The sequence below is a fragment of the Gekko japonicus genome, unplaced genomic scaffold, assembly GCF_001447785.1.
Source record: "Gekko japonicus isolate JY-2015 unplaced genomic scaffold, Gekko_japonicus_V1.1 scaffold1467, whole genome shotgun sequence".
In the NCBI taxonomy this organism is placed as follows: domain Eukaryota; kingdom Metazoa; phylum Chordata; class Lepidosauria; order Squamata; family Gekkonidae; genus Gekko; species Gekko japonicus.
Window position 1 is genome coordinate 319,308 of NW_015162527.1, and position 24,627 is coordinate 343,934.

Sequence of the window (24,627 nt, forward strand, 5' to 3'; positions counted from 1 at the left end):
GCCTCTGGCAAAGTGCTTTCTTAAATACTGGATTACAGTCAATCACAGTCAAACAATGTCCCTTCCTCTCCCTAACTCAAGCAGCCAGGACTCTGCAACAACTCTAATCGCTTTCACACACTCCCAAACACAGTCCTCCCACTCAGCTGAATCCCCTCAGCTGAAAGCAAGTAAAAAAACACTCACCCCTCTAGCAGCTCTGTCTCCTGCTCCGAGCTCAGCTGGGTCTCACAGCTGGGTCTTCACAGACAGAAGGCTTCCCTCCAGTTGTGGAACAACAGGACATTTTCCCCAAGGAGTTTACATGTTCCTTTAGATGGGCCACAGCACTTAAAGAATCCATAGTCAGTTCCTTGTGTAGTGATGCTTTTTCCATCTGCAAGGTAGATCTCCTTTGTGCTGAGATCAAGATCTGTGAAGAATTCCTGGTTGTTTGTCATGTGGCTTGTGGAGCCTGAATCAATGTACCATCTATTTGATGTGTTGCTCTGTGTAACTTTTAGACAGATTCACTTGCAGCTTTCTTAGCCTTTCCTTTGGGTGATTTTGTGATTTGTTTTCTCTGTTTAGCTCTCCGGATTGAACACTTCTTTTTCAGATTCCAGCCTTTTTGCAGCAGTAACACACCCTGGTTTCTGTCATGTGCTATATTGCCTCATTTACCTTGAGAGCTGTTTCTGGTTTTTTAGTGTCTTCACCGGCTTGTACTTTTTTGTGATTACATTCATCCATTAATTTGCCTTTAACATATTCAAGTGGTAGATCTACTTCTGGTCTAGTCTCAAGGGCATTGATGAGTGGACCATAGGACTCTGGAAGACTGCACAGTAAAAGTGCCACTATCTGATTGTCTTTCATTTCTTCTCCAAGCCCATGCAGCTGTTCTACAATTTCTAGCATGGCATTTACATGTTCATGCATATCTTGCTCTCTGACAAGTCTCATTTTATACAGTTTATGCAGCAGATATAGCTTGCTGTTTAGGTTTGAACACTCATGCACTTTCTGGAGTGAATTCCACATACTTTAGCTGTTTCTTGTTTCCTTATGTGGATCAGCTGGTCATCTTCCACTAACAGGCTTATAGTTGCCTTTCCTTGCCTGTTTTTCTTGTCCCATTCTGCAGGATAATTGCCTGGTCAGTTTGGTGTAGTTGTTAAGTGCGTGGACTCTAATCTGGGAGAACCGGGTTTGATTTCCCACTCCTCCACTTGCAGCTGCTAGATGACCTTGGGCAAGCCATAGTTCTGTCAGAGCCATTCTCTCAAGGGCAGCTCTGGAAAGAGCTCTCTCAGCCCCACCTACCTCACAGGGTGTCTGTTGTAGGGAGGAGAAGGGTAAGGAATTTGTAAGCTGCTCTGAGACTCTGAGTGAAGGGTGGGGTATAAATCCAATTTCCACTGCTGCTTCTGCTGCTTCTGCTTCTTCTCCTCCTCCTCCTCCTCCTCTGTCAGTGCTTAAAACATCCCAGAGGTCATCTTTGCACTGCAGCATTTCCAGTTTGAACTTTCACAACTGATAATTGCTATGAGCCCGCGTGCGGGGAGGGCGGGGTATAAATGAAATAAAATAAATATTATTCAATTTGGCCACTGAAAACTTAATATCTGCACTGCTTGCCATCTTCCTTTGGATTGAGCATGCCCCTCCTTTCTCTTACTGACTCATGACTTTCTTGCTATTTATCCTGGGGTCTGGGCCCGTAACCTGTTGGCCGAGTTCAGGAAATAATCGAGTCTACACTTTGGAGTTTACTTTCAATGATTTTACTGCAACAGGATTTTGCAAAAAGGCAATAACTCACTGCAGGCCATTAATGCAACAGAGAGGCCTTCAGAGCACATACTATCTCACATAATAGAGATAAAACAGCAAGAAGTAGGTTGAACTTCAAGAGAAAAACATTCAATAAACCATAAACACTAGTGAATGCTCCACAGCTCCCCCTAGGGTGCAAGTGGACTAAACTACTCTTTCAGCAGCTGTCACTTCTCCCACACTCCTTTCAAAATTCCAGAGGTGCTGCAGGTTGAAAAAGATTGGGATCTGTGTCCTAAGACCTTAAGAATAAGAGAGCTGTACAATGTCAAAGTGTGTCTGGCCAAACTTGAAAAACCCAGCTCAGCTGAACAGAAGTTTATTAAAGTCCCTTTAATATTCTCTTAAGCCCTCATTCAAGATCATGTGTCAGTGGCTCTTCATATGCACCACATTCAGAGCATGTCCATGTGCCCTGCATTACACATAGTGATACCATGAAGTTAAGAAATAAATTATAGGCCCTATAATTTCTCCTCCTAATATTTTTCAATTTTATCATGAGTCAGTCCCCTTTGGCCTTGAATTATTATTCTCATTTAGAAGCAAGACTTAATTTGAGTTTATGTGCACTTTTGCCCCTGCAAGGCTAGTAGCTACTGTTGGTGCAAGGTCAAAAGTTGGATTACTATAACCTCTTATATGAGTTTGGACAATCTTTCCTGCTTGCTGAAATTGATTAAAGTAAAAAGGAATGTAATTTATAGAACTATAGAATGCCTCGAGCTGCAGGCACCTTCTCTTCCTCACAGGGATCCATACTTATAAGTATGGAGGCCAAGCAGGCAGTATATAGCAAGGCACTCTTTGAATGCAATAGGTACATGGAAAGAAAGGGAGTGTCATACAGTTGTGTAGACAATTTGATGCATACTACAATTCCCAGCAGGGATGTGGAATGGTATAGTATAGCCCGATCTCATCGCATCTCGAAAGCTGAGCAGTGTTGGTACTTCTGTGAGAGACGACCAAGGAAGACTTGGCAGAGGAAGGCAATGGCAAACCACCTCTGCTTCTCACTTGCCTTGAAAGCCTATCACTGGGGTCACCGTAAGTCATCTGTGACTTGACAGCACTTTACACACATACACTCAATTCCCAGCAGCAACATAAGGATGTCTGTTTGTACCCAAAAAGTGTTTGTAGATGGCTCTTGTAATTGGTCATGACTTGAGCCATGGAGAATTTGCTCATCACCATTCAAACACAGCTTTCATGTCATGTGATTGCTTTGTACATGTATAAGTTGTATACAGCACACATAGTTGCTTCTGGGTTCAAGCAGGCACCTGAGGCAAGAGGCAGTAAGCATAGTCCAAGCACAGTCTAAGGTCAAAGCACAGATATTCAAAAGTCCAAGCAACAAACCAGAAGGGCAGATCTGAAAAGCATAAGCCAGGTTATGGTCCAGAAAGTTCAGCAGACAAGAGTTGTGGACAAGTTGCTCCCACACTGGCTCACCCTTTTCTGGCTGTTTTTATCAGGAGTCATTCAGGGACAGGTGCAAGTTATCAGTGGCTGAGCAGCCTAAAAGGCTGTCAAGCCCTCATCCTGTAGTGACTCCAACTCACAGGCAGAGGTTGACTGGTGCTGGGCTGCCAACTGTGCAGTACGGTGCCAGTACTGTACCTCCCTCTGAGCCTGCCTTCTCCAGCATTCCAAGGGCTCTGGCAATCCTAGGGGTGAGGCCAGTGGCTGCAGGGCTTCGGCTTCAGCTTTGGATCCTGGGCTGCAGAACTGAGGGTGTGGCACGCTGACCTCAGCCTGAGACTCCCCCTCTGCACCTGAGAGAGTCTCCATCTTTTCTGGTAGGTCTTCTTGCAGCATGCAAGGGCTGGGACTGGCTTCCTGCATCTCTTTCCCATCTGAGGAGGTGCTGGCTGGCCAACCCATGGTAATTTGCATTAATAGCTTAACTAGGTATTTCTTCAGGCTTTTTAGCTTTCAGTTCTGATAGGCAGTCAAAAGAGTAACATTCTGGTCAAGCCAAAAAATTCTTTCTAGATTTTAATGTATACCAGTGCCAGTCAGTTGGTTGTTTTTATGGATTTGATTTATGCTTCTTTCCTGAGTTTTATATCTCTGTTCCTGTCAGAAACGGCTGCAGTTGCCAAAAAATAGCTTAACTGGGTGAGTGCATGATTCCAGTGGGTAACCGTGTTGGACTGAAGCAGCAGAACAAAGTTTGAGTCCAGTGGTGTTAGAGAATGAACTTGATATTTTGATTTATGGACTTATATTTATTGCGACACACAATGGACTGTGCACACACACACACACACAGGCTCAGAGAACTGTATATTTTAAGTCACCTGTTGTGATGTGCCTAGAAAATCACAAGCCTTACACGTAAATATGGTTTCAGTTACACAGTTACCAGCCTGGTGAAGAAGCACACACCTCCATTATTGTGAGCAGTAAGAAACAACAACTTGAGCAGAGACAGCCCCCATTGCTGAATCATTTGTGGTCACGTACGACACATCACTGCTTTGTTTCTGCATTGGTATTTCCTGCCAAATGGACATTTGGTTCACAAAGAGAATGGCCCGCTTCATCTATACTACAATGAAGCATCCTGACCCCAAGGTTTTCACACCTGCCCAGATGCCCTTCTTTGATTTCAATATTGGCCACTCCTAAAAATGATCAACTGGCATCTCCCCCGCGACAACCCCTGTCTGCTTTTACCCCTCTTAAGTCCCACTTGCTATCCCCAACCCTTGCCTCCACTGCCCACACGTTCTGGCTGGTTCTGGTCATGTGTGAATTCCCTTAGTTTTCCATTTCTTCCCCTCCATTTTTCATTGGAACAACCAAAGCTGCGAAGAAAGATAAGTATTGCCCATCATCACACCCACCTGCTAATGCAAATATGCTTATTTTAATACTGTATTTCTAAGGAACTTGATTGAATGTGTGAGTGCATCAGTATTGTTTGTATGAAATTTATTCTTTAAGTAAAAGACATCTATTTTAACCACAACAGCCTCATTATCCTTCTCTGGTAACCCTTGGTGGGAACAAGACCTTGGTATAGTTGGCAAGGATCCATTTATAAATTGCCAATTGCTGTAAATAAAGCAATTCGGCTAACAGTGGCACCTTTAAGACCAACAAAGTTTTATTCAAGGTATAAGCATTCATCTGCACACACACTTCTTCAGATACAATGAAATGGAAGTTACCAGTCTATACATATAGGTGGAGGGTGGGCAGCAAACTAGCATGCAGAATATGGTAAACAGAATTTGCGCTCAGAGCTGCCAGTTTTTTACAACTCTCTATAACACACTCCTATAATAATTTGATTTGTAGCATTCAGGAAGCTGTTAGAAGCAACACGAAAAGGTCAGATCATCCACTGAAAATCCAACCTTGAATCTTTTCCATATGACTTTGATCTTGGTGGCCCATAACCACATTTCAGTTTACAAAGTTCAAATGGATATCCCATTTAGTGCTCTCCCATTTCCTTTTCTCTTTAGCCAATCTTAGTTGTTCACATGCATACTTTTTGAACACGTACAGAGACATAAAATTTCTGAAAATCTGAAGTTATGGAGGGGAAACATATAAATGTCTTACAGTGCAATCCTAAACAAAGTTATGCAATTCTAAATCCACTGAAGTAAACAGCCTTAGAAGAGTGTAACTCTGCTTAGGATTGCTGTGTACATTTTTCTAGGAGCAAAGTTGTGAATATACCCAGTATTTCAGAGAGAGATCATTGCAGTGCTCTGTGCTACCTTAATACATCTTAGTTTTTTGTCATCTGAGAGGTAGGAAAAAATAAAAGTCGAAACTGTAAGAATCAGTAAAAAAAATAGTAAGACACTATATGATTTGGACAGAAAAATTCTCATCCAATCGCAACAAGACAAGGGGCATATTTGGATATCATATTAAACCTTATAACATTAAAGACATATGTTAATTAATACCAAAATTATTTATGTTTGAACAGTGAATATATCATTCTCTAGTTCTACGCATTGTCTTGCACAAAAATCTCCATACTACAAATTCTGAGTAACACCTTATTGTAAGAGTTCACCAATTTCACAGAATATATTTTATAGATGTTTTCAGAGCTCTGCAACATTTCCAGTTTTCCTATTTGCAAAACTGAAATAACTTCCTATGAAAAAATCTTTCCCCCTAATATTTCCATGTATACCATCGAGTTTCACATCTCTATTAATATGCGTGTATATGTTTTATACAGTTTACAGCTGCTGCATACAGCAAAATTCTGTAATCTGTTTCTTGTGTCTATCTTACTGACTGGGAGAGGGGGGGTATCCTGCTTGCTTAAGTCAGTGATTCAATGGTTTCTTTCTGTGTAGCCATAGTATATCTGCAATTTATATCTTCCTATCCCTTTCTCCCTTTGAATTGCTTGCATGAATGATTTGTATTATATTTTCTTCTGTTCATGGTGTGCCCAGATAGAATGTAAAAATTTCAGTCAAAATCTTGTATGATTTCTGTGGTTACAATATTTATTTAGGATAGTTCTTTGAATTTCATTTCATAGGCTTATCTGGTTCATTATATTCTATGGTTTTCTTATTTTGTAATTTATATATGTAACTGCCATATTATAGTATTATTGAAATTATTATAATGATACACATGTTCCAAGATGTATGTCCAGTTTCTTAGTGACCACATTCCCGAAAGGATAGGTCTGTCTATCTTTCCATAGGTACTTGTAGAAAAGTGGGGTATGAATGGAGGCAAATGTTTTGGTGGTAGTTAACAAGGCAGTAGAAAATGTGGCAAAGACTTGTGTGGGATTCATGCACAGAAATAGTTATCAGTATAGTATACTTGTAATGATATAAAAGTGCCTTGATAACTAGGGTTGCCAGGTCCTCTCATTGCTCTGGCGGGGGGATTTGGGGGGGTGTTCCAGGGGTGGGTGGGGATAACCCCAAGCCCCACCCCCAACAACAACCCCCCGGCCACTCCTCTCTTTCCCCTCCTGCCTGAAGGGCTTCAGCTGATTGGTGGGGACCACATGGCCCACTGACCAGTTGGAGGGTCCTTTAAATCTAGCAGGAGGGAGGGAGGGGTAGTCACGGGATGCATGCTTGACTTGCAATAGGGTCTTTTCATGAGCCAAGCATGCAGCCCGTGACCACCCCTCTCCCTCCCTTTTGCTAGATTTAAAGGGCCCTCCAGCTGGTTGGTGGGCTATGTGGTCCCCGCCGATCAGCCTTTTAAATCGGGCAGGAGGTGAGGAAGAGGATTGGCCTTGGGGCTGGGGCTTTCCCTGCCTGCCAGCTGGCCGGGGCAGATTGAAGTTCCCAGAAGCAGGGGAACCCCTGCCCAGACCTGGGGGCTGGCAACCCTATTGACAACATGTGGGAGTTTGGAATTATTGCATGTTTTAGGATCTTCTGTTAAAGTTTCAGGTTGGTAGCCATGCTGGTCTGCAGAAGAACAGCAAGATTTGAGTCCAGTACTACCTTACAGACCAAAAAGATTTCCAGGGTGTAAGCTTTCTTGTATTTGATGAAGGGAGCTTTGACTCACGAAAGCCTATACCCTGGAAATCATGTTGATCTTTAAAATGCTACTGAACTCTTGTTTTCTGTTAAAACATGTCTGTTTGTGTGTATAGACTCCACAGCCCCCTTTAATTTTCTTTGCCAGATCCACAGCTGTAACGGTAATCACACATGGACAATCTCTGACCCCCTCCGTTTTCTTAGTTTGATTACTCTGAAAATAATATACTTATTGCTGTAGTACATTGGCCATTGCATTACAAGTACAAACTTGTTTTTGCAAGATTTATTTGTAAGATACTGTTCTCCACCTCATTTTCTTCTTGTAGACTTACATGCTATATAATGTGCTTGCATTAAACTCTTCTCACAAGAACTCAATTGGTCCCATTCCTCTCGACCTTCTGACTATTCAACTGAATGCTTATTTTTTTAATGGACTCTTTCTAATTTCACCAGCAAAGCAGCTTCTGCTTTAGTACATGATGACCTTCAAGCACTGATTGCCCGCCCACCCCTTGAATGAAACACAACACCGGTTATGGGTTAAACTGGGAATTTTATTTATCCATAAGCTGATCTGCACCAATACAAAGCACGGGTTGCCTTGGGCCTGCATAGCAAGCCTACTAATAGGGCAAACCCACCCTGGCTCCGAGCCAGGTCCGGGATCCTTCCGGACCTTACTCATCACAGCCCGCATGCCAGTGCATAGAGGGGGAGGAAGGACACATTCCAGCCCATGGCTGCAAAGCCTTAAGGCTTGTCATATGCTCCCCCACCCTAAAGAGGCCCCCAGCTGAGTCACCCTAACTGCAAAGCCCATAGGCACCCAGTATGAGGACCCCCCTATCACTGATATATCAGGGTGCTTGCCAATTCCAAATCCCCTCAACCCGTGCTTTTCTCACCACAGAGGGGGTTAGCCTTGGCTTAACTCCCCTCCTACCATCCTGGAAACCACAGACCCCCTTGCAGATCAGCTAAGCAAAGATCGACCCAGTAAACCCCCACTGTGTCCTCAAAAAGATGCAGCACCAAGGTCTTGATCCTGGGGTGGAGACTGCCAACCTAGTGCCCAGATCGCCATCACAGAACAGAACCGCCCGACCTGGGGGGGGGGGTGCTCCAGCCAACCAATGATCATCCGGAGCCAGTGACCATCATACTGGTGACCTCCAGCCTTGCCGCATCCTGTAAGGCAATACAACATCAGCCAGCACCAGTGACTGCCATCAGAACTGCACCACCATGGTCCTCCCCCGGCCCAACTTTGGCCCCAGCAGGATAAGACCCCATCCCATGGCCATCAAAGCCACTCAAATGCCATGGAGTGGGTACCAAAGTACCAACCCCCCTGTTTATCCAGGCCACACCTTTGGCCACCATGCCCACTCAGGCCCACCTCATGACCAATGACCCATTAAACCACAGTTGAAAGCTTGCCTGGTGCTAGGCACCCTTGGCATTGCCCCCAAGCCCTCCCCCCTGTCTTAACCTGGTTCCCCATTGTCCCCCCCCCCCGCTGACTTGCTGTCACCGCTGGTTCCTCCTAATGGTCCTGGCCCCTGGGCACCTTTTCCTCAGGACCGCCCATGTCACAGGAGGATGCAGGGTGCATACCCCCACAAGTGCTGCAAGCATGTTTAAACTTGCATGGCTTCCTCGCACAGTTCCCCGTGGCATTGAAAACCCAGAAGATGAGTCAAGGTTGAGCCCCCTGCCACTCACCAGCCTCCTGTCCAGCTCCCACCTGTAACTGTGCCACCAGGTGCTCACTGTCTGCCTACCTGCCTGAAATGGCCCCTGCAGGCCCCATGCATTGGGACCAGAGCTGCTTGTGCTCCCGATCCAAGGCTGCCCAAGACCGGAACCTCTCATCGTATTGCAGCCAAGCCGCCCCTGAATATTCTTTATATGCCCTATGGATGAGGTCCTGATACTTTACTAAGGCCGCTCCATGGCATGGGTCGGTTTGCAGTACCACCACCATGTAAATGGTATAAGCCGAAAGCCAGTTGTCAATGGTCTTGTTAGTTTGCATCCGCTTTATCTTCTCTAACTCTCTGGGGTCATCCCCCACACTTACCTTCATCTCCACACCCCTAAAGAGGAGTGTGAACATGTCCACATACCCTTCCAGATCTTCGCTTTTGTGGCCAGCAGCAGGTGGTCCCCTAGCTGGAGAGACCTTTCCATATAGGTGTAAGGAAGGTTTGCTGCCGGGTTCTGCGCCTCACCCCATGACGGTGCTTGTCCAGCGGCCCAGTACGGTGCACTTGGTATGGGTGCAACCCCAGAGGGTGTGCCCAGGTCAGGCACGGTGCTTGGTGCCAGGGAAAGGCCGGGGACCTGGCACATCTGCACTGCTTCATCAATTCCAGGACCTTGAACCAACCCCCCCCCCCAGGGGGCCGGAGTGGGACTCACTCTTGTGGTATTGGAGGACTCACCCATTCCTGCCGGGTCATCTGGTACTGCTCCAGCTCTGCTGCTCGATACCTGGGTATCATCTTCATCTTCAGACTTCTGTAGTTGTGCAAACCTGGCATATAAGGCTCGCTGTTCTTGCGCACAAGCCGTGGACCAGGGATGCTTATGAGGGGGGGCTACCTCTGACTTGCCCTTGCCACCTGGCTTCTGCTTCGCTACCTTGGCCCTCTCCAGGGCCTTGATTTTGGCTGCCAGGTCTTGCAAGGAGGGACCACCCTCGTCCTCAGAGGATGAGATAGTTGGCGGCACCTGCCTGGGTGACTTTCATGCTGGGCCGCCCTTCTTCTGTGGAGCCTTCTTAGCTGCCATCCTATGCCCTTGATCTCTTGTCCTCCTCCATAAAGATGCTCGCCCTCAGGTCCTCAGGTCCTGCTCGGGAGTTTGGCCACCGCTGCTGACACCAGTAGAACTCCACATGGTTGGTCTTTGCCCAGGTGCACAGCTCCGTCCTACCTCGAGCTTGCACTGGGCCAATCTGAGCATGGAGAGCGGCTGCTCCCAGACCTGGCCAGTGAGCTCGCCCTTGGTTGACCAGCACTCCCGCGCTGAGCCATTACTGGCTCGCCCCACCTGTGTTTCATCCAAGAATATGGTGGGGGGCAGGCAAACACCACCGCCTGCTCCATGTGCCGGCACTGGTCTTTCTGCAAGTTCTTCCCATTTGTTTCCACCAAAACCTAAATCACAAAATGGCCAGCTGAATTTTCAAGCCTTGGTTTAGATGCTTAATGGCAGTCTTTTTGTCTGCTATCAGCACTGCTGTGTCACCCCTTTTCATTCCAGTTTGGTGTAGTGGTTAAGTGCGCGGACTCTAATCTGGGAGAACCGGGTTTGATTCCTCACTCCTCCACTTGCACCTGCTGGATGACCTTGGGCAAGCCATAGTTCTGGCACAGCTGTCCTTGAAAAAGAGCAGTTTCTGTCAGAGCTCTCTCAGCCCCACCTACCTCACAGGGTGTCTGTTGTGTGGAGGGGAAGGGAAAGGAGTTTGTAAGCCGCTCTGAGACTCCTTTGGGTAGTGAAGGATGGGGTTTAAATCCAATCTCTTCTCTTCTTCTTCTTCTTCTTCTTCCACTGAAGACCATGTTTCAGCACTACCCTCATTTATTAGCATAGTCCATTATGGGTAGGGCTGGCCACAGAAGAGAGTGGCTAGTAATCTGTTGGACAACATGAATGATTTGGGAAGGGGCACATGATCAGCTATTGGCTTGTTTATTTAATGCATTTGTATACCACACACTCCATTAAAAATGAATGAAGCTGTTTACAACAAAAAAATCAATATGGCATAATGTTTAGAATGTCACACTAGGTCCTGGGAGACCAGGGATCAAATCCCCATTCTGCCATGAAAATCATTGGATAAGAGTTATGTGTGCCATCAGGAGAGCTCTTTGGAGGAAGGATAAAAATGGAAAGATAAAGCATACAACCATTAAAATTCATTAACAGTGCAAATACAGCTACTAATAATGGCATGCCACTACCAAGAATATCAGGGTCTGTTTTACAGGGTTTGCAGTGTTCTCATTGTTTTGCTATGAGAGTTAGTGAACTTTGTTGTTTACTGAAGGAATTCTTTCTCAGGTCTTAGCGATGGAAAGGCAACATTCCAGAGTACCCCTGTTTCCATTTTAAACCCAAATAACATTTTTTTTCTATTGCCCATTACTTTTTTTGTCCTAAGACTCAAGAACCTTAGTTTTTACAAGGGACTATCAGTTATTTGGCACTGGAACCAGCTCTGATTGACCTCTGTAGCTGTCAGCCTGTCTTGCTTTAAATAGGATTCTTCCCAGTCCTGTCAAACCTACTTTGCAGCTGCCTTTTTACCAACCACCATCCCAATTAGCAAAATGATTATGACAGTGACTATACTGTGAAAAGTCTACCAATATTATGTTAAGATTCTCTAGGTATGTTAATTGTTCTCAAATCCTGTAATGAGAAAAAGAGAGATAGTTGGCGAGGAAGGGCACATCATTGTCTGGGTTTGGCAAAGAGGATATAAATAGAAATTCAAGGGCAGATAACCATTTTGTTTCAGCAGTGATGGCTGATTCTTCTTTAGGTGATTGGTTTTCCACTATGTACTAGAGACAGTACTGGCATACTTTATAGCTGTGTTTTGAGGTTAACACAGTAATGTATGTGAAGCACTTTGATAATTGAAAGCACTGTTTATTCACTAGACTGGTTTTAAAACAGAGTTCTCCCTTTCCTGTAGTAACTAGTGATTGTACAACGTTTAATATTTGTCAATTTTTTCCTTTGAATTGGGTGACATGAATCCGACTTTAGGGAGGTTAACGAGCAGCTGTAGGATAAAATTTAGGTTAATGAGGTTAACGAGCAGCTGTAGGATAAAATGATATCAGTCACAGTTCTATGCCACCCCCCATGTTATTGCTTCCCATTCAAACATTTTCACTATTGGTTGCCAGGTTCCCTTGTCACGTTGGCGGGGGTATTTGGGGGGCATTCTGAGGGTGAGTGGGGATGTCACGTGGTATTTTCATCCTCAAACCATAGAGTTTACCCAAATACTAGAGCATCTCCAATGCAATGACATCACTTAGTGACACCCCTGTTTAGGGGTGGGGTTTCCCCCACTGACCAGCTGGTCTGCGGCAGGGAGAAGCCCCTGAAATCAGGGGATCCCCCACCTGGACCTGGGGGCTAGCAAGTCTGCTTCACTGTTTTGCTCCCATGCCAGTGTCATCCTGGAATAATGTTAAAAATAAGGTTGGAAATGGGCTGTACGTGTGTTATGTATGGAACTCAATGCCGTGTCGTAATCAAAACAGTGAATCAGCTTTATTGATGTAAACAGGAACAGTGAAGAACACACACAAACAGAGGAGCAAAGCTCCCTTTTAAACTATCCCGGGCTGGAGTAGCCACGCCCTAGAACAGTTAAGGTCCAATTACATTACAGAGATAACAACCAATCATATTCGTTCCCTCCTGAACATTGCTCTGCATCCTGACTGGATTATTATATACAGCAGCCAATAGAATTGTTGCAGCTTACAATCATTGACATGGTTTCAAGCTTAACGTGGCTTTTAATATAGGTAAAGACATAACAGTTCCTCCCCCCTAAAATGGAACAATTTCGAGCAAACATAATCTTTTAGATAGGAGGGGGCACGCCTTGTTTTGGTGGTGACATGGTTTCAGGGGCCCTGGTTGACTCACTGTCCGCTGAGTCTGGTTAACCAGTATCCGAGGGAACACCATCCTGAGTTGGGGATTGCCCAAGCTCAGGGTTGGTAATGGGCTCAGCAACACTCAACTCCTTGTCCAGAGGCCCTCATTGCTCGCCTTCTGGGTCGTGGATCATGTCAGGTTCAGTGCTGCACTCGAGTCTGGAGTCAGCCCACCGTTGCCTGAGTTGATCTATGTGGCGCCGCAGCTTTCGGCCTTCTGCGAGCTGTGCCGCATACATCCGGGAGCCCAGAACGTCAGTGATTATGGCGGGAAGCCATAAGTGTCCCTCCTCGTAATTGCACACACTTTGTCCCCCATTTTAAAAGTGAGCGGTGTTTCCAGGACCTCAGCTCTAGGGGGTCTGGCCCCTGTCAGGTCCGGATGGAGCCTGTCAAGCAGGGTGGTTAGCCCGTGTCCCATCAGGAGCTCTGCTGGGCTCCTCCCAGTAGCCGTACAAGGCGTGATGTGCTGCCTTAGAAGGAATGAGGCTAACTTCTGCTCCCAGTCACCCTGACCCATTATCTTAAGTGCCTCTTTAGTTGTCCGAGCCATCCGTTCGGCTTGTCCATTTGTGGCTGGATGGAATGGCGTGGACGTTACATGCCTGATTAAATTGTCCCCTAGGAATTTTGCGAATTCCGAAGAGGCAAATTGGGCCCTGTTGTCGGACACCAACACGTCCGGGAGTCCGTGGGTTGCAAACACTCGGTGCAATACATTAATCAAAGCAGTAGATGACATTGAATGCATTTGAGCGACTTCAAGCCACTTTGAATACGAGTTGACGATGATCAAAAATGTTTGGCCCTGAAAGGGCCCAGCAAAATTGACATGTAACCTCAACCAGGGCTTGTGCGTACTCTCCCAATGTTGAATGGGAGCCTGAGGAGGGTCTGGTCGCGACTGTTGGCAAGTCATGCATTTCCTCACCCACTCCTCTATGTCTGCATCTAGCTTAGGCCACCAGACATAGCTTTCATATGCACTATGCCTGGATGACCATTGTGCAGAGCTTCAAGTACTCTTCACCTTAGCTTAGGGGGCACAACTACCTGGTTCCCCCAAATAAGACAGCCCTTATGAACAGAGAGCTTCATTTGCCTGGAGCTGTAAGGCCGAAATTCCGGCTCAAATTTCTCCACCGGCCACCCCCTCCATGCCCAGTTAAGGACTCGAGCAAGCACAGAGTCCTTAGCCGAAGCGGCAGCAATGTCTGATGCATGGACAGGAGGTTGAGGCAGTTCGTCAATAGCCAAAACATTGCAGGCAGGAGCAGGATCAGCGTCCAGTTGGGGAAGCGGACAATGACTGAGAGCGTCCGCATGTCCAATCGCCTTGCCCGGCCGGTGCTCCAGGTCATAGTCGTAGGCAGACAAAAATATGACCCACTGCAACATGCGGGGAGACATAACGTTTGGCATCTGACGGTTTGGCAAGAATAGTCCCAGCAGCGGCTTGTGATCGGTGACAAGGAGGAACCGGCAGCCAGACACAAAGTCATGGAACTTTTTAATTCCCACAACCAAGGCAAGCCCCTCCTTGTCGATCTGCGCATAGGGTTTTTTTTCTGTGGCCATCAGGGACTGCGAATAGTATGCGATGGGGGCTTCCCGCCCATCAGCCATGACATGACTCAAAACTGTGCCAACCCCGTACGGGGAGGTGTCAGCAGCCAACACTAACAGTTTGGATTCATCATAATGGGTCAAGACAGCTTTCGAGGACAACAGCTCTTTTACTGACAGAAACGCCTTCTCATGCTTAGCACCCCATTCCCACTTCACACCCTTATGCAACAACCTGTGTAATGGTTCTGCCACTGAGGCTTTATGGAGTAAAAACAAATGATAAAAGTTAAGGATTCCCAGGAACGATTGCAGCTCTTTTTTCGAACCTGGACCTGCAGCATTCTGAATTGCTGATACCTTATCTGCCGTGCGGTGAACTCCTTGTTCTTCTATCAGGAACCCCAGAAACTTCACTTGTGATACACCAATATGACATTTGGATTTCTTGACCTTTAAACCAGCTTTGAAGCGACCAAGTACCACCCTCAGAAGGTTCAACAACTCAGTATCGTTAGCCCCAGCAATCAGCACATCATCGAAATACGGGACTACTCCCAGTAACCCTCTTAGCAGATTTTCCATAAGGCCTTGGAAGATACCGGGGGCGACGTTTACCCCAAATTCCAACCTATTCACACAAAAAGTACCCCGGTGCGTCACAATTGTCTGTGCTTCAGCAGCCTTCTGGGCCACTGGAAGCTGCTGATATGCTTGTGCCAGATCTACCTTTGCGAAAACCTTTCCACCTCCTAGTGACGCTAGTACATGGCTGATTACAGGCACTGGATAAGAATCTTGTTGCAACGCTCTATTTATCGTGCATTTATAGTCGGCACATATTCGTATAGACCCATCAGACTTAACAGGAGTTACAGTGGGAGTTTCCCAGTTTGCATACGGCACTGGTTCGAGAATGCCTTGCGCAATTAACATCTAATTCAGTTTCTATTTTGGCTTTCATAGATATTGGCACTTTTCTATACTTTAACCTGATTGGAGTCACAGAGGGGTCTAGGTCAAAGCTCACAGGTGGCCCCGTATACCGACCAAGCCCCCCATCAAAAACCTCTGGGAACTTGTCGTAAATGCATTCCCCTTTATTCACACATACTTTGTTTACCCCGGTTACGGCAATACCGAGAGGACCAAACCAATCTAGGCCCAACAAGTTGGCCCGGTTTCCCTCAGCAACAAGGAGGGACAGCACTGCCTGGCGGTCTTGGAACTGCACTTCAAACTGACTTTTCCAGCCAGTGGGACACGCTGACCCTGAAAATTGGAGAGGTGTGCAGATGATGGTGTCAAGCGGCGACGGCTTCTCTGTGGAAACAAATGCTGCCAGGTCTGCAACGAAATGACGGTCACGGCAGATCCAGAGTCTACTTCCTTGTCGCAGGGAACACCATCCAGCCGAATGGTGACCAGGATTTTCTTGTTGGGGCTTGCTCCGGTGTTCAGGACTGTCGACAGGCAGGTGCAGTAGTTGGTCCGGTGGCAGTCGGCGGACTTCTCACTGTCTGTGGCTCTAACCCGTGACCTTGCAGCAGGAGACGATGGTGGTGATTTCTTCTTGGCCCAGCAGACCCTTGCCAAATGGCCTCGCTTTCCACAGGCCCGGCAGATGAAATCGCTCACCCAGCAACAGTCTCATTCATAACTCCCGCCACAGTCTGCGCAGGGACGCCGTGGCACAGTCCTCAGTGGGGTCCACTTGTGTCGTGCAGCTTGCGTTCGGTGTACGTCATCAGGTTCCTCCTCGGATCCACTGGTTGACTGGTGTTGCACTGACTGGTCCTTAACGACTCGGGTATGGTGCTGATGGACCTCTCGCGTTGACCTCTCAGCAGCCTTGGCAGTGACGGCCTCTGCGTAGGCCATGTCGTACGTGAGTGCAGTCTTGGCAAACAGGCATTGCTGTAGCCTCTCGTCATGAAGGCCGCACATGAGCCGATCGATGAGAGCCTCTTCGAGGTCAGAGAAATTGCAGGGCCGAGCGGCTTTTCGTAGGCCGGTGACATACTCTGCGATCGTCTCAGTTGGGCCCTGGCTCCGCTTGTAGAAGGCATGCCGGCAAGCCATTTGGGATGGCTGAGGTGAGAAGTGAGCCTTCAGCCGGTCTGTGATGTCTTTCCAGGTTGCCGTTCGGATATCAGTTGGAGCAACCAGGGACCGGGCGACATTGAACACAGTCTTGCCGCAGGAGCTGAGGAGCATCGCCTTCTTTCTTGCCTCATCCACGATTTGATTCGCCTGCAGGTGGAACTTGAATATGGCTAGGTAAGAGTCCCAATCCTCAGTGCCTGTTCAAACACTTCGAACGCTGGGTTGACGGCCATTGCAGTGGTTGGGGCGACCACAATGGCAAGTGGTGCCTCGGCTTGCATGATTGGGTGTGTGTCTTCGTTCTCCATCCTGGCATTGGTTCAATAGGGCTGCCTACCTGCTCTTAGGATCCCATCCTCATTGCCAATTTTATGTATGGAACTCAACGCCGTGTCGTAATCAAAACAGTGAATCAGCTTTATTGATGTAAACAGGAACAGTGAAGAACACACACACAAACAGAGGAGCAAAGCTCCCTTTTAAACTATCCCGGGCTGGAGTAGCCATGCCCTAGAACAGTTAAGGTCCAATTACATTACAGAGATAACAACCAATTATATTCGTTCCCTCCTGAACATTGCTCTGCATCCTGATTGGATGATTATATACAGCAGCCAATAGAATTGTTGCAGTTTACAATCCTTGACATGGTTTCAAGCTTAACATGGCTTTTAATATAGGTAAAGAAATAACAACAAGAAACATCACTTATACTGTAAAATAGAAGCTTTAGGTAAAATAGATTTTGTCTTTTCTTTTTAAGGACTTTAACATTGAAATACTGGTGGCAGGTTTTGGGGTGGGGTCATCTGAGATACTTGTTGCCTAGGTCTTGTTATTTGTTTGCAAGTTCCAGTACATGTAAATGTATACTCATTTTAAAACACAAAAACTTGTATTTTAAGGAAGTCTGGATAAGAAGCACAAATAACAGAGGTTAGACAGGATTATAAACTCTATGGGGTATATTAGCAGAGAAAAATATTTCAGAAGATGCAATAGTATAATCAGATTATTTCCTTCTTGGCATTGTGAGATATTTATTTAAAATAGTTATATTGCTGCGTTTCTCCAGGGCATCCCTGGACCCAAGGCATGTATGCGCTTCTCAACTAAGAGCTGGTACATCAAGTTGCCATTATTTAAAAGCATTGCAGTTTTTGAATCCAAAAACTATCCAAAGGACCCTGTGAGTTCTTCTGCATATGCATGGGTAGAAGGAGGTCTCTGATTTCTGCCAGCCTCCCTGCATCTTTTGCATCTGCTTGCACCATATGAAATCCTTCTCCAGATGTTCCCCAATCCTCAGGAACATCAGATGGCTTTTTGGGAGACACAAAGATCTTAATAGAATGATAGAAAATAAAAGGCTAGATCTGTTTGGAAAATCATGCCCCACCCTTGGATTTTAGCCAGAGTCTAGGACTATCTCAAGCCATACTGGCCTGCTATGATTGTGGTATTGCAAGTTCAGTACATAATGTTTTTGTTGATCTGTTATCTCATTCAGTTGTTCATGATCTAAGCATGAATGTATTTGGTTATTCATAACACAGTTTATTCTGAAAGTGGTCAGTGTTGTGAGATGTAAGAGGCTAAGGCTGAAAACACAGATTGCAGGGACCTTTGTATTTATTTCTTCTACTTTTTTCTTTTAAAAAAAGGAAAACTATTCTTGGCAGGCTGCAAATCATAGTAATAGTCTTCATTCTTACCAAGCTGCTTTTTCAGCAGGTGATAGCAGAGATGGGGTGGGAGTGCTTTACCCACCATTTTTCTAGTATTTTAAAGGTTTTATTATCCAGCATTGAATGGCTAATTGGTTCAGATCTAGCTTCTATTCTTTTCCAGATTCTGGCTGATGGTTCCTGTGGTAATATCACAACTCCAAAATCTGCCCCATGTTTTCCACTGTTTTCCACTGTCTAAATATCGCACCACTGAAACTGTACCTACTCCAAAAAATTGCAATACCTACTTCAAAATGTCACCTTCTGGGGAAAAAAATCATTGTTTCCATTTCTATTTCTGTTCTCTCTAGGCATTTATGTGGTAGGGCAGGTTGGGAATACTGAACCTTTTCATTGTGTTACAATGTGAACATTTCACTGGGATCTATATCCTCTTAATTTGGTTTCTTCTTGTGTTTGAGGAGCATCCAACAACCAGTAGTAGGCATTCATTATGCATTCATTATACCATGTATTTAGTTGATCAGCAAGCAGTTTTTGGATAAAACTTCAGCAAATGAATATGAAGTTTGATGAAACTGAAGTGTTCTAAGCTCAAGTGCACAGTAGTAGTAGAGGTTGAAATGGTCTGGATATTGAACCAGAATTGCAAATTGGTACACGTCTACACCAAAATTTGTTAGTTTTGTTTTGGGAATTCACTAATTTTATACAAATGAGAATAGTTCCATGGCTGTTATTCTTTAGATATTGGTCATGATATTTAAACATTAGAGCATATGTGTTAATGACGTGGGCTTTCCAGTCTCTTAGACACTAGGCTGCATCTTCTCTCTAATGGTGAGTGATGCTATTAGACATAAACACTTCCCCTTTTATTTTGTCCAGATCCCATATCAATTGCCTTACTTCACTGTACTCCTCAGGGGTAGCCTGGCTTTTAGTTAATGCAGAATGCTTAAGCAATAAATGTGCTGACGGCATCTCTGAATGTAAAAACAGTTGTACTGTTTTGCCCTCCCCAGCATCAACCCACGAGGCAGTATGAAGAGCGCAAAATAATCATCTGTCCTGGCATGTAATATTCTGCCATTTCTCTTCATGTTTGCTCTGCCATTGTCAAGTCAGCAATACAGCATTGAACAGTTTCAAATGACTTTATCAGCTTTTAGATGTTAGATTTTAGTTCTAATTTTGGATTTTAGATATTTAGCTATTTTATTGTTACTTATGATCTTTTAATGTAAACCGCTTTCCTGCTGAAATCGGTACATAATTCTTGTGAATAACTTTTCAGCCAGTTGAGACAAAGTAACCACAAGGTTTCTAAGGCTTTCTCATTTTAAAGATTACTGATGATCATTACTGTGACTTAAGTAATTTGGGAATATTTCACTTTAAACTAAAGCTATGTTGCTACTGTGACTGATTCTGTAATCTGTAAATTAAATTATCATAAACCTGTGCATTTTCCCCACAGCTGCCTGTCCCTTTTCTTCTTTTCTCTTAATGTGAATCTCATAGTAGTGTGAGCACTTCAGTAAATCTTCATTATATTTATGTATATCATTCACAGGTTTAAGGGCACTATGGAAAATCCTTAAAACACTATGGATGCTAGAAAACGCAGCTACTTGTTAAGCGCAGATACTCCCATGATTAAAATATATACATATATAATTCCGAGTAGTCCTCCTTGACAGCAGTGGGGTTGTATGGGCATATTTTATGACTTGAGAAGCAAGTGTTAGGTGGAAAAGGTAATCAGAGAAGAGGATTTCAATTCCCCATTTGGAAATCGTACACTTGTGCTGCAAAGAATACTGAGTCCTTTTTTTTTGTTTCTTATGTTTCAACAGGGCAGAGTTTAGGGTATGGATTTGTTAACTATATTGATCCAAAGGATGCAGAGAAAGCCATTAACACTTTAAATGGACTCAGACTCCAGACCAAAACCATAAAGGTAAGAGAATACAAAGAGTATTTTGCTAAATTCAGGAGGAAGAGTGTAGTTAAGACACTGTCTGGCTATCTCATCAGTATAGCATTCTTGACAGCCCAAAGAGTACAGCTAACTCTTACTTTATAACAAAAGAAAGGCACATAGTAGATGCCATTTTTGTTCTTTTCAAATTGCTACTATTTTTGTTCATTAAAAACAAACATGCAGAAAAATCTTTAAATGACTATTAAAGGATTTCAGGTCAGGTTGTCTAACCGTATTAGAAAGTAATCCTTAAAAATCATAGCAGAATTTGTTTTAAAAATAGCCTGTTTGGTAGATGGCTACTACACAGAGTTTTGTTGCCCATCATCTCACCATGAAATTTCTGGCCGTTCCATAGGCAGCTACGGTAGTTCTCAAGATACATTTGTAGTTAGCCTCAGATAAGTATGATCAAATCCAAGTTTTTAAAAGATCAAGTACCAGTGTCTAGTAGCACATTGATCCCCCTCAAATGTTGTTCATCACTGAATTTATTTCCAGAAACCAAAACTTCCTAAGGGAAACAAAGATCAAAAGATAGCAATCATATATTCTCCATTTCGTTAGCTTTCCTGTACCATATTTCGACATGGGAGAAATTGTAATATGCAGTAATGTTGTCCTTATTCTGGAGAGGTCATTCCTTCTTCCCTGCTAATGGAATCATAATAAAGCCATATGCATATTATATTGAATACAGATATAACAGATTTAATATATAAAAGTATATTTTCTAAATCATTCTAAAGGAGTGCAAGTACCAACGTCAGCCACGCTATGAATTTACTTATTATAGGAGCACCTCCAGTGACATATTTCACGTAAATGAGTTGGAATGAAATAGCAAAATCAACTATTCTTATCAAGTGCTAAGAATTAAAATGTAATACTGAGCCAGTAACTTATTTGCTAACTTCCAGGTTAAACTTTAGGTTAAATTGCTTCCTGTGCCTGTTTTTCAAGCATGCCTGCAAAGGGGGAATGTCATTTATTTATTTTTCAAATCCAAATTATTACAGCCTGTGTTTTAATCAGCCCAGTTTGCTCTGAATTAAGAATCATAGTGGTTTTACTGCTATGATCACTGTTGTACATGATTGTTCTCCTTGAAGGCTTGGTAATTTCCCCACCTATATTGTAATTGCTTTGGTTGTATTATTGGTCTAATGCTGTAGGCTAAAACAAGGGCGGGGGGGGACACACCCGTTGGTCGGCAGAATATTTGGCATTTGTCATTTTGATATTAGCACCCTCATTCAAATGCTGGTATACATATAGATGGGCTAAGATCAGGTTTTCACTTTTCATACATGAGCCATGAATAATTTCAGTCTTCCAGTGAAAAATCATGAGACATTGTTATGCTTTGATGCTCTTAAAATCTTTTCATATTTTATGGGGGGGGTTGTTTCTTGATCCTAAACTTTATTTAATTCAAATATTTTTGATATTTTTTTATTGGATAGTTATTTTAGAGGCTCTGAAAGTGGAGATTGGAGTTCTAGGGTCATAGAGGTTGTTGGCTGTAAGCTTATTCAGAAAAAGCACAATTACTCTGTCTAGGTCAGGGTGGGGGGAGCATTAATACAGTTCTTAAAGACCTACCTTTCCTGTTTTCTGGTGACCTTGATGGTCAGTGTGTGAGAGCAGAGGATTCCAGGTTTTACCATCTCAGTTCATTTGTTCATGTACAACTGCTCTGTCCCCTTGTAACTTTCCCCATCATGATCCGGCTATTTCTGTCAAAACTCACTAGAGAATTATGTTAATACTGTTCTTCAGACTGATTTTTAACCTGGCCACGTATGTACGGGGGGTGGGGGGAGTCAACACAGACAGAATAGTCTAAAAACAGGATTTTCACAATGCAGTCACTGTATTCATTGTGAAATTACAGTCTACCTAGCTTGGTTTTAAATATTAATTGGACCACCCTCACCTTGACCTCTAACAAAAATAATTCCAGGTGTGACTTGAATTTAAATTTATGTAACCTATAAATATTACTCCTATTTTATTTTATATTTTAATTCTAAATATCAGGAAAAGAAGCTGCACAGAGGTGATCAAATTGATATGTTGGAATGGGTTATTCCCAGTTTATTGAACAGTGTGTGCAATATTTTGTGTTTGTGCGCTAGCTTTCTGTAAGCAAAGAATTTTTGATGCAAGGAAGCATGATCTCCCAACTGTATTTTGAAGTGGTACATCACCCTGTAGATCAACCCCTAAAACCCATAGATCTCCCCTGAAATAGGAGTACAGAGCTTTCTTGGAGTACCTTCTGAATAGCAGTGATTTTGATTGAATGAAGGTAGAGTTCAGTTCACTAAAGTGAAGGATAGCTAAGGATAATCTGTGTATAGAGAAATAGATTGTCCAAGCATAAATCAAGTATGGAAATTCACTGCTAGAGGATGCACAGGTTAGAAATGCATTTGGTAAACACCCACCTGAAAAGGGGCATCAGATTATCGTGAATAAGTTGATAAACTTTATTTTCTGTATTCTACAATATTATATGCTGTGTATTCCTCATGAGGTCCATTGCCCTGTGGTGCTTCATGTTCCTCCTCCAATTGTAATTTTCTGGGGAAATTGTAGAGTATATATTATGGTTTGGAGTGCTTTTTACTCCAATTTCACATATAACATGAAACAAGCAAAATATAAAGTTAACATTGACAAAATGTCATTTCTTTATACTTTCTTCCTAATTTTTATTGTTGTTATATATCAGTATTCCCAAAGTGGTGTGTTGTCAGAGTACCAGGGAGTGCAAGGGGCCCAACCCAAGGCAGAACAAGAGATCAAAAGTAGGTGCAGGTCTGTGTGTCTGAGTAGTCAAAAGAGTGCAGAGATGTGGGGTGGAAATTTTTCCAGTGCTTTATATTTCCACAGCAGATCTTTCGTTTCTGATGATGCATTTTTTCATAAAATTAATAATGATGAATTGATACCATCGCCAAGCAAGCTTGACTGCTTAAAAGTTGTAATTCATATTTTTCAGGGTATCCCTAGGAATTGTATGAGTATGTATTCAGAACACATATTGGAATTGTATGAGAATTCATAAATACAAGTGAGGACCCATGATAGTCATGGGCCGATCCCTTCCCCCACTTAGCTGTGGCTCTGGCTCCCCCCATTACTGTGGCCTGCTGGCAAGCCTGGCATGGTTTCCTGCCAGCACAGTTCAAGGACTCCACTGTCAGGTCTGCCTCAGTTCCTGTTGCTCTCCACCATTGGTGCCACTGGATCTGCCACAACACTTGCCCCCCACCATCACCCTCACCACCAGCAAGCCCAGGACAGCTCCTGACCTCTGCCACTGGGCCCACCACAGCTCCCTCTTCCCACGCCATTGCCTGTGCTGCCCGTGTATTTGCTGCACCTGCCAGGCCTAGCACCCACCCCACTCTTGCAGCTGTGCAGGCACAGTGCTGCTCCCTGCCCCCACCACTGTCACCAGAGGAGGTAGGTTCATTACACTTTTTGTTTTGGGGGGATTTAAACCCCATAATGTTTTTTTTGACATTTTCAAAATTTTCTGCAAACCTGGAGAGTTTTAGTCAATGTGAGCCTGATGTGCGGAGTGTCTGCAGATTGGCCCACACTTAGCTATTATAATATAAAATTATAATTTGTAAAATGAAGGGAAGAGGGATAATATCACAAAAGTATATGGTAATTCAAGTAAAAAGATGAGTTCACCTAATTGGCTGTGCAAGAGGATGGGTCCTCACTTATCATTGGTCCTCACTTTAGCTTCAAAACCAAAGCTAGAATGCTTATTTATATCCTCTCAAATGGTGAAATAGATATTGTAATCACAGGTCTCATGATCTGGAGCTAAAAAGTGATGCTATGGAGAGTGACAGGCTGATTTTGCACTAGAGCTGCCTTGATGTTGCGCCGCCATTTGCCTCAAAAAACAGGATTACGATACTGCAGGGGAAATCGGGCGGAGCCGTGAGTCAAAATGCAGCCCCACAGCTTCGGTTGTGAAATTGACCAATAGTATCGGGGCAAATGGCGGCGCAACATCGAGGCAGCTCTAGTGCGAAATCAGCCACAGTGAAACTGAGGTTGCCTCAGTGACCTTCATGGAACAGTTAAGTTCTGCTGAAGTAGATGAGTGGAGAAACATACGATGTCTTGTGCTATTTTTGGGGTGTGCTAAAATTAGTGTATCAGTAATTTTTTTATGCTTTTGGATTATTTCTTTAATT

At 44.1% G+C, this 24,627-nt stretch overlaps 1 protein-coding gene across 1 annotated transcript in view; it reads left to right on the plus strand.

Moving 5' to 3' along the window:
* ELAVL4 (ELAV like neuron-specific RNA binding protein 4) overlaps window positions 1-24,627 on the plus strand; it is a 135,869-nt gene that overhangs the window by 65,111 nt on the left and 46,131 nt on the right. The window contains exon 3 of the mRNA XM_015406285.1: window positions 20,268-20,371. Coding sequence (XP_015261771.1) covers window positions 20,268-20,371 — 104 coding nt within the window. The remainder of the gene's footprint in view (window positions 1-20,267; window positions 20,372-24,627) is intronic.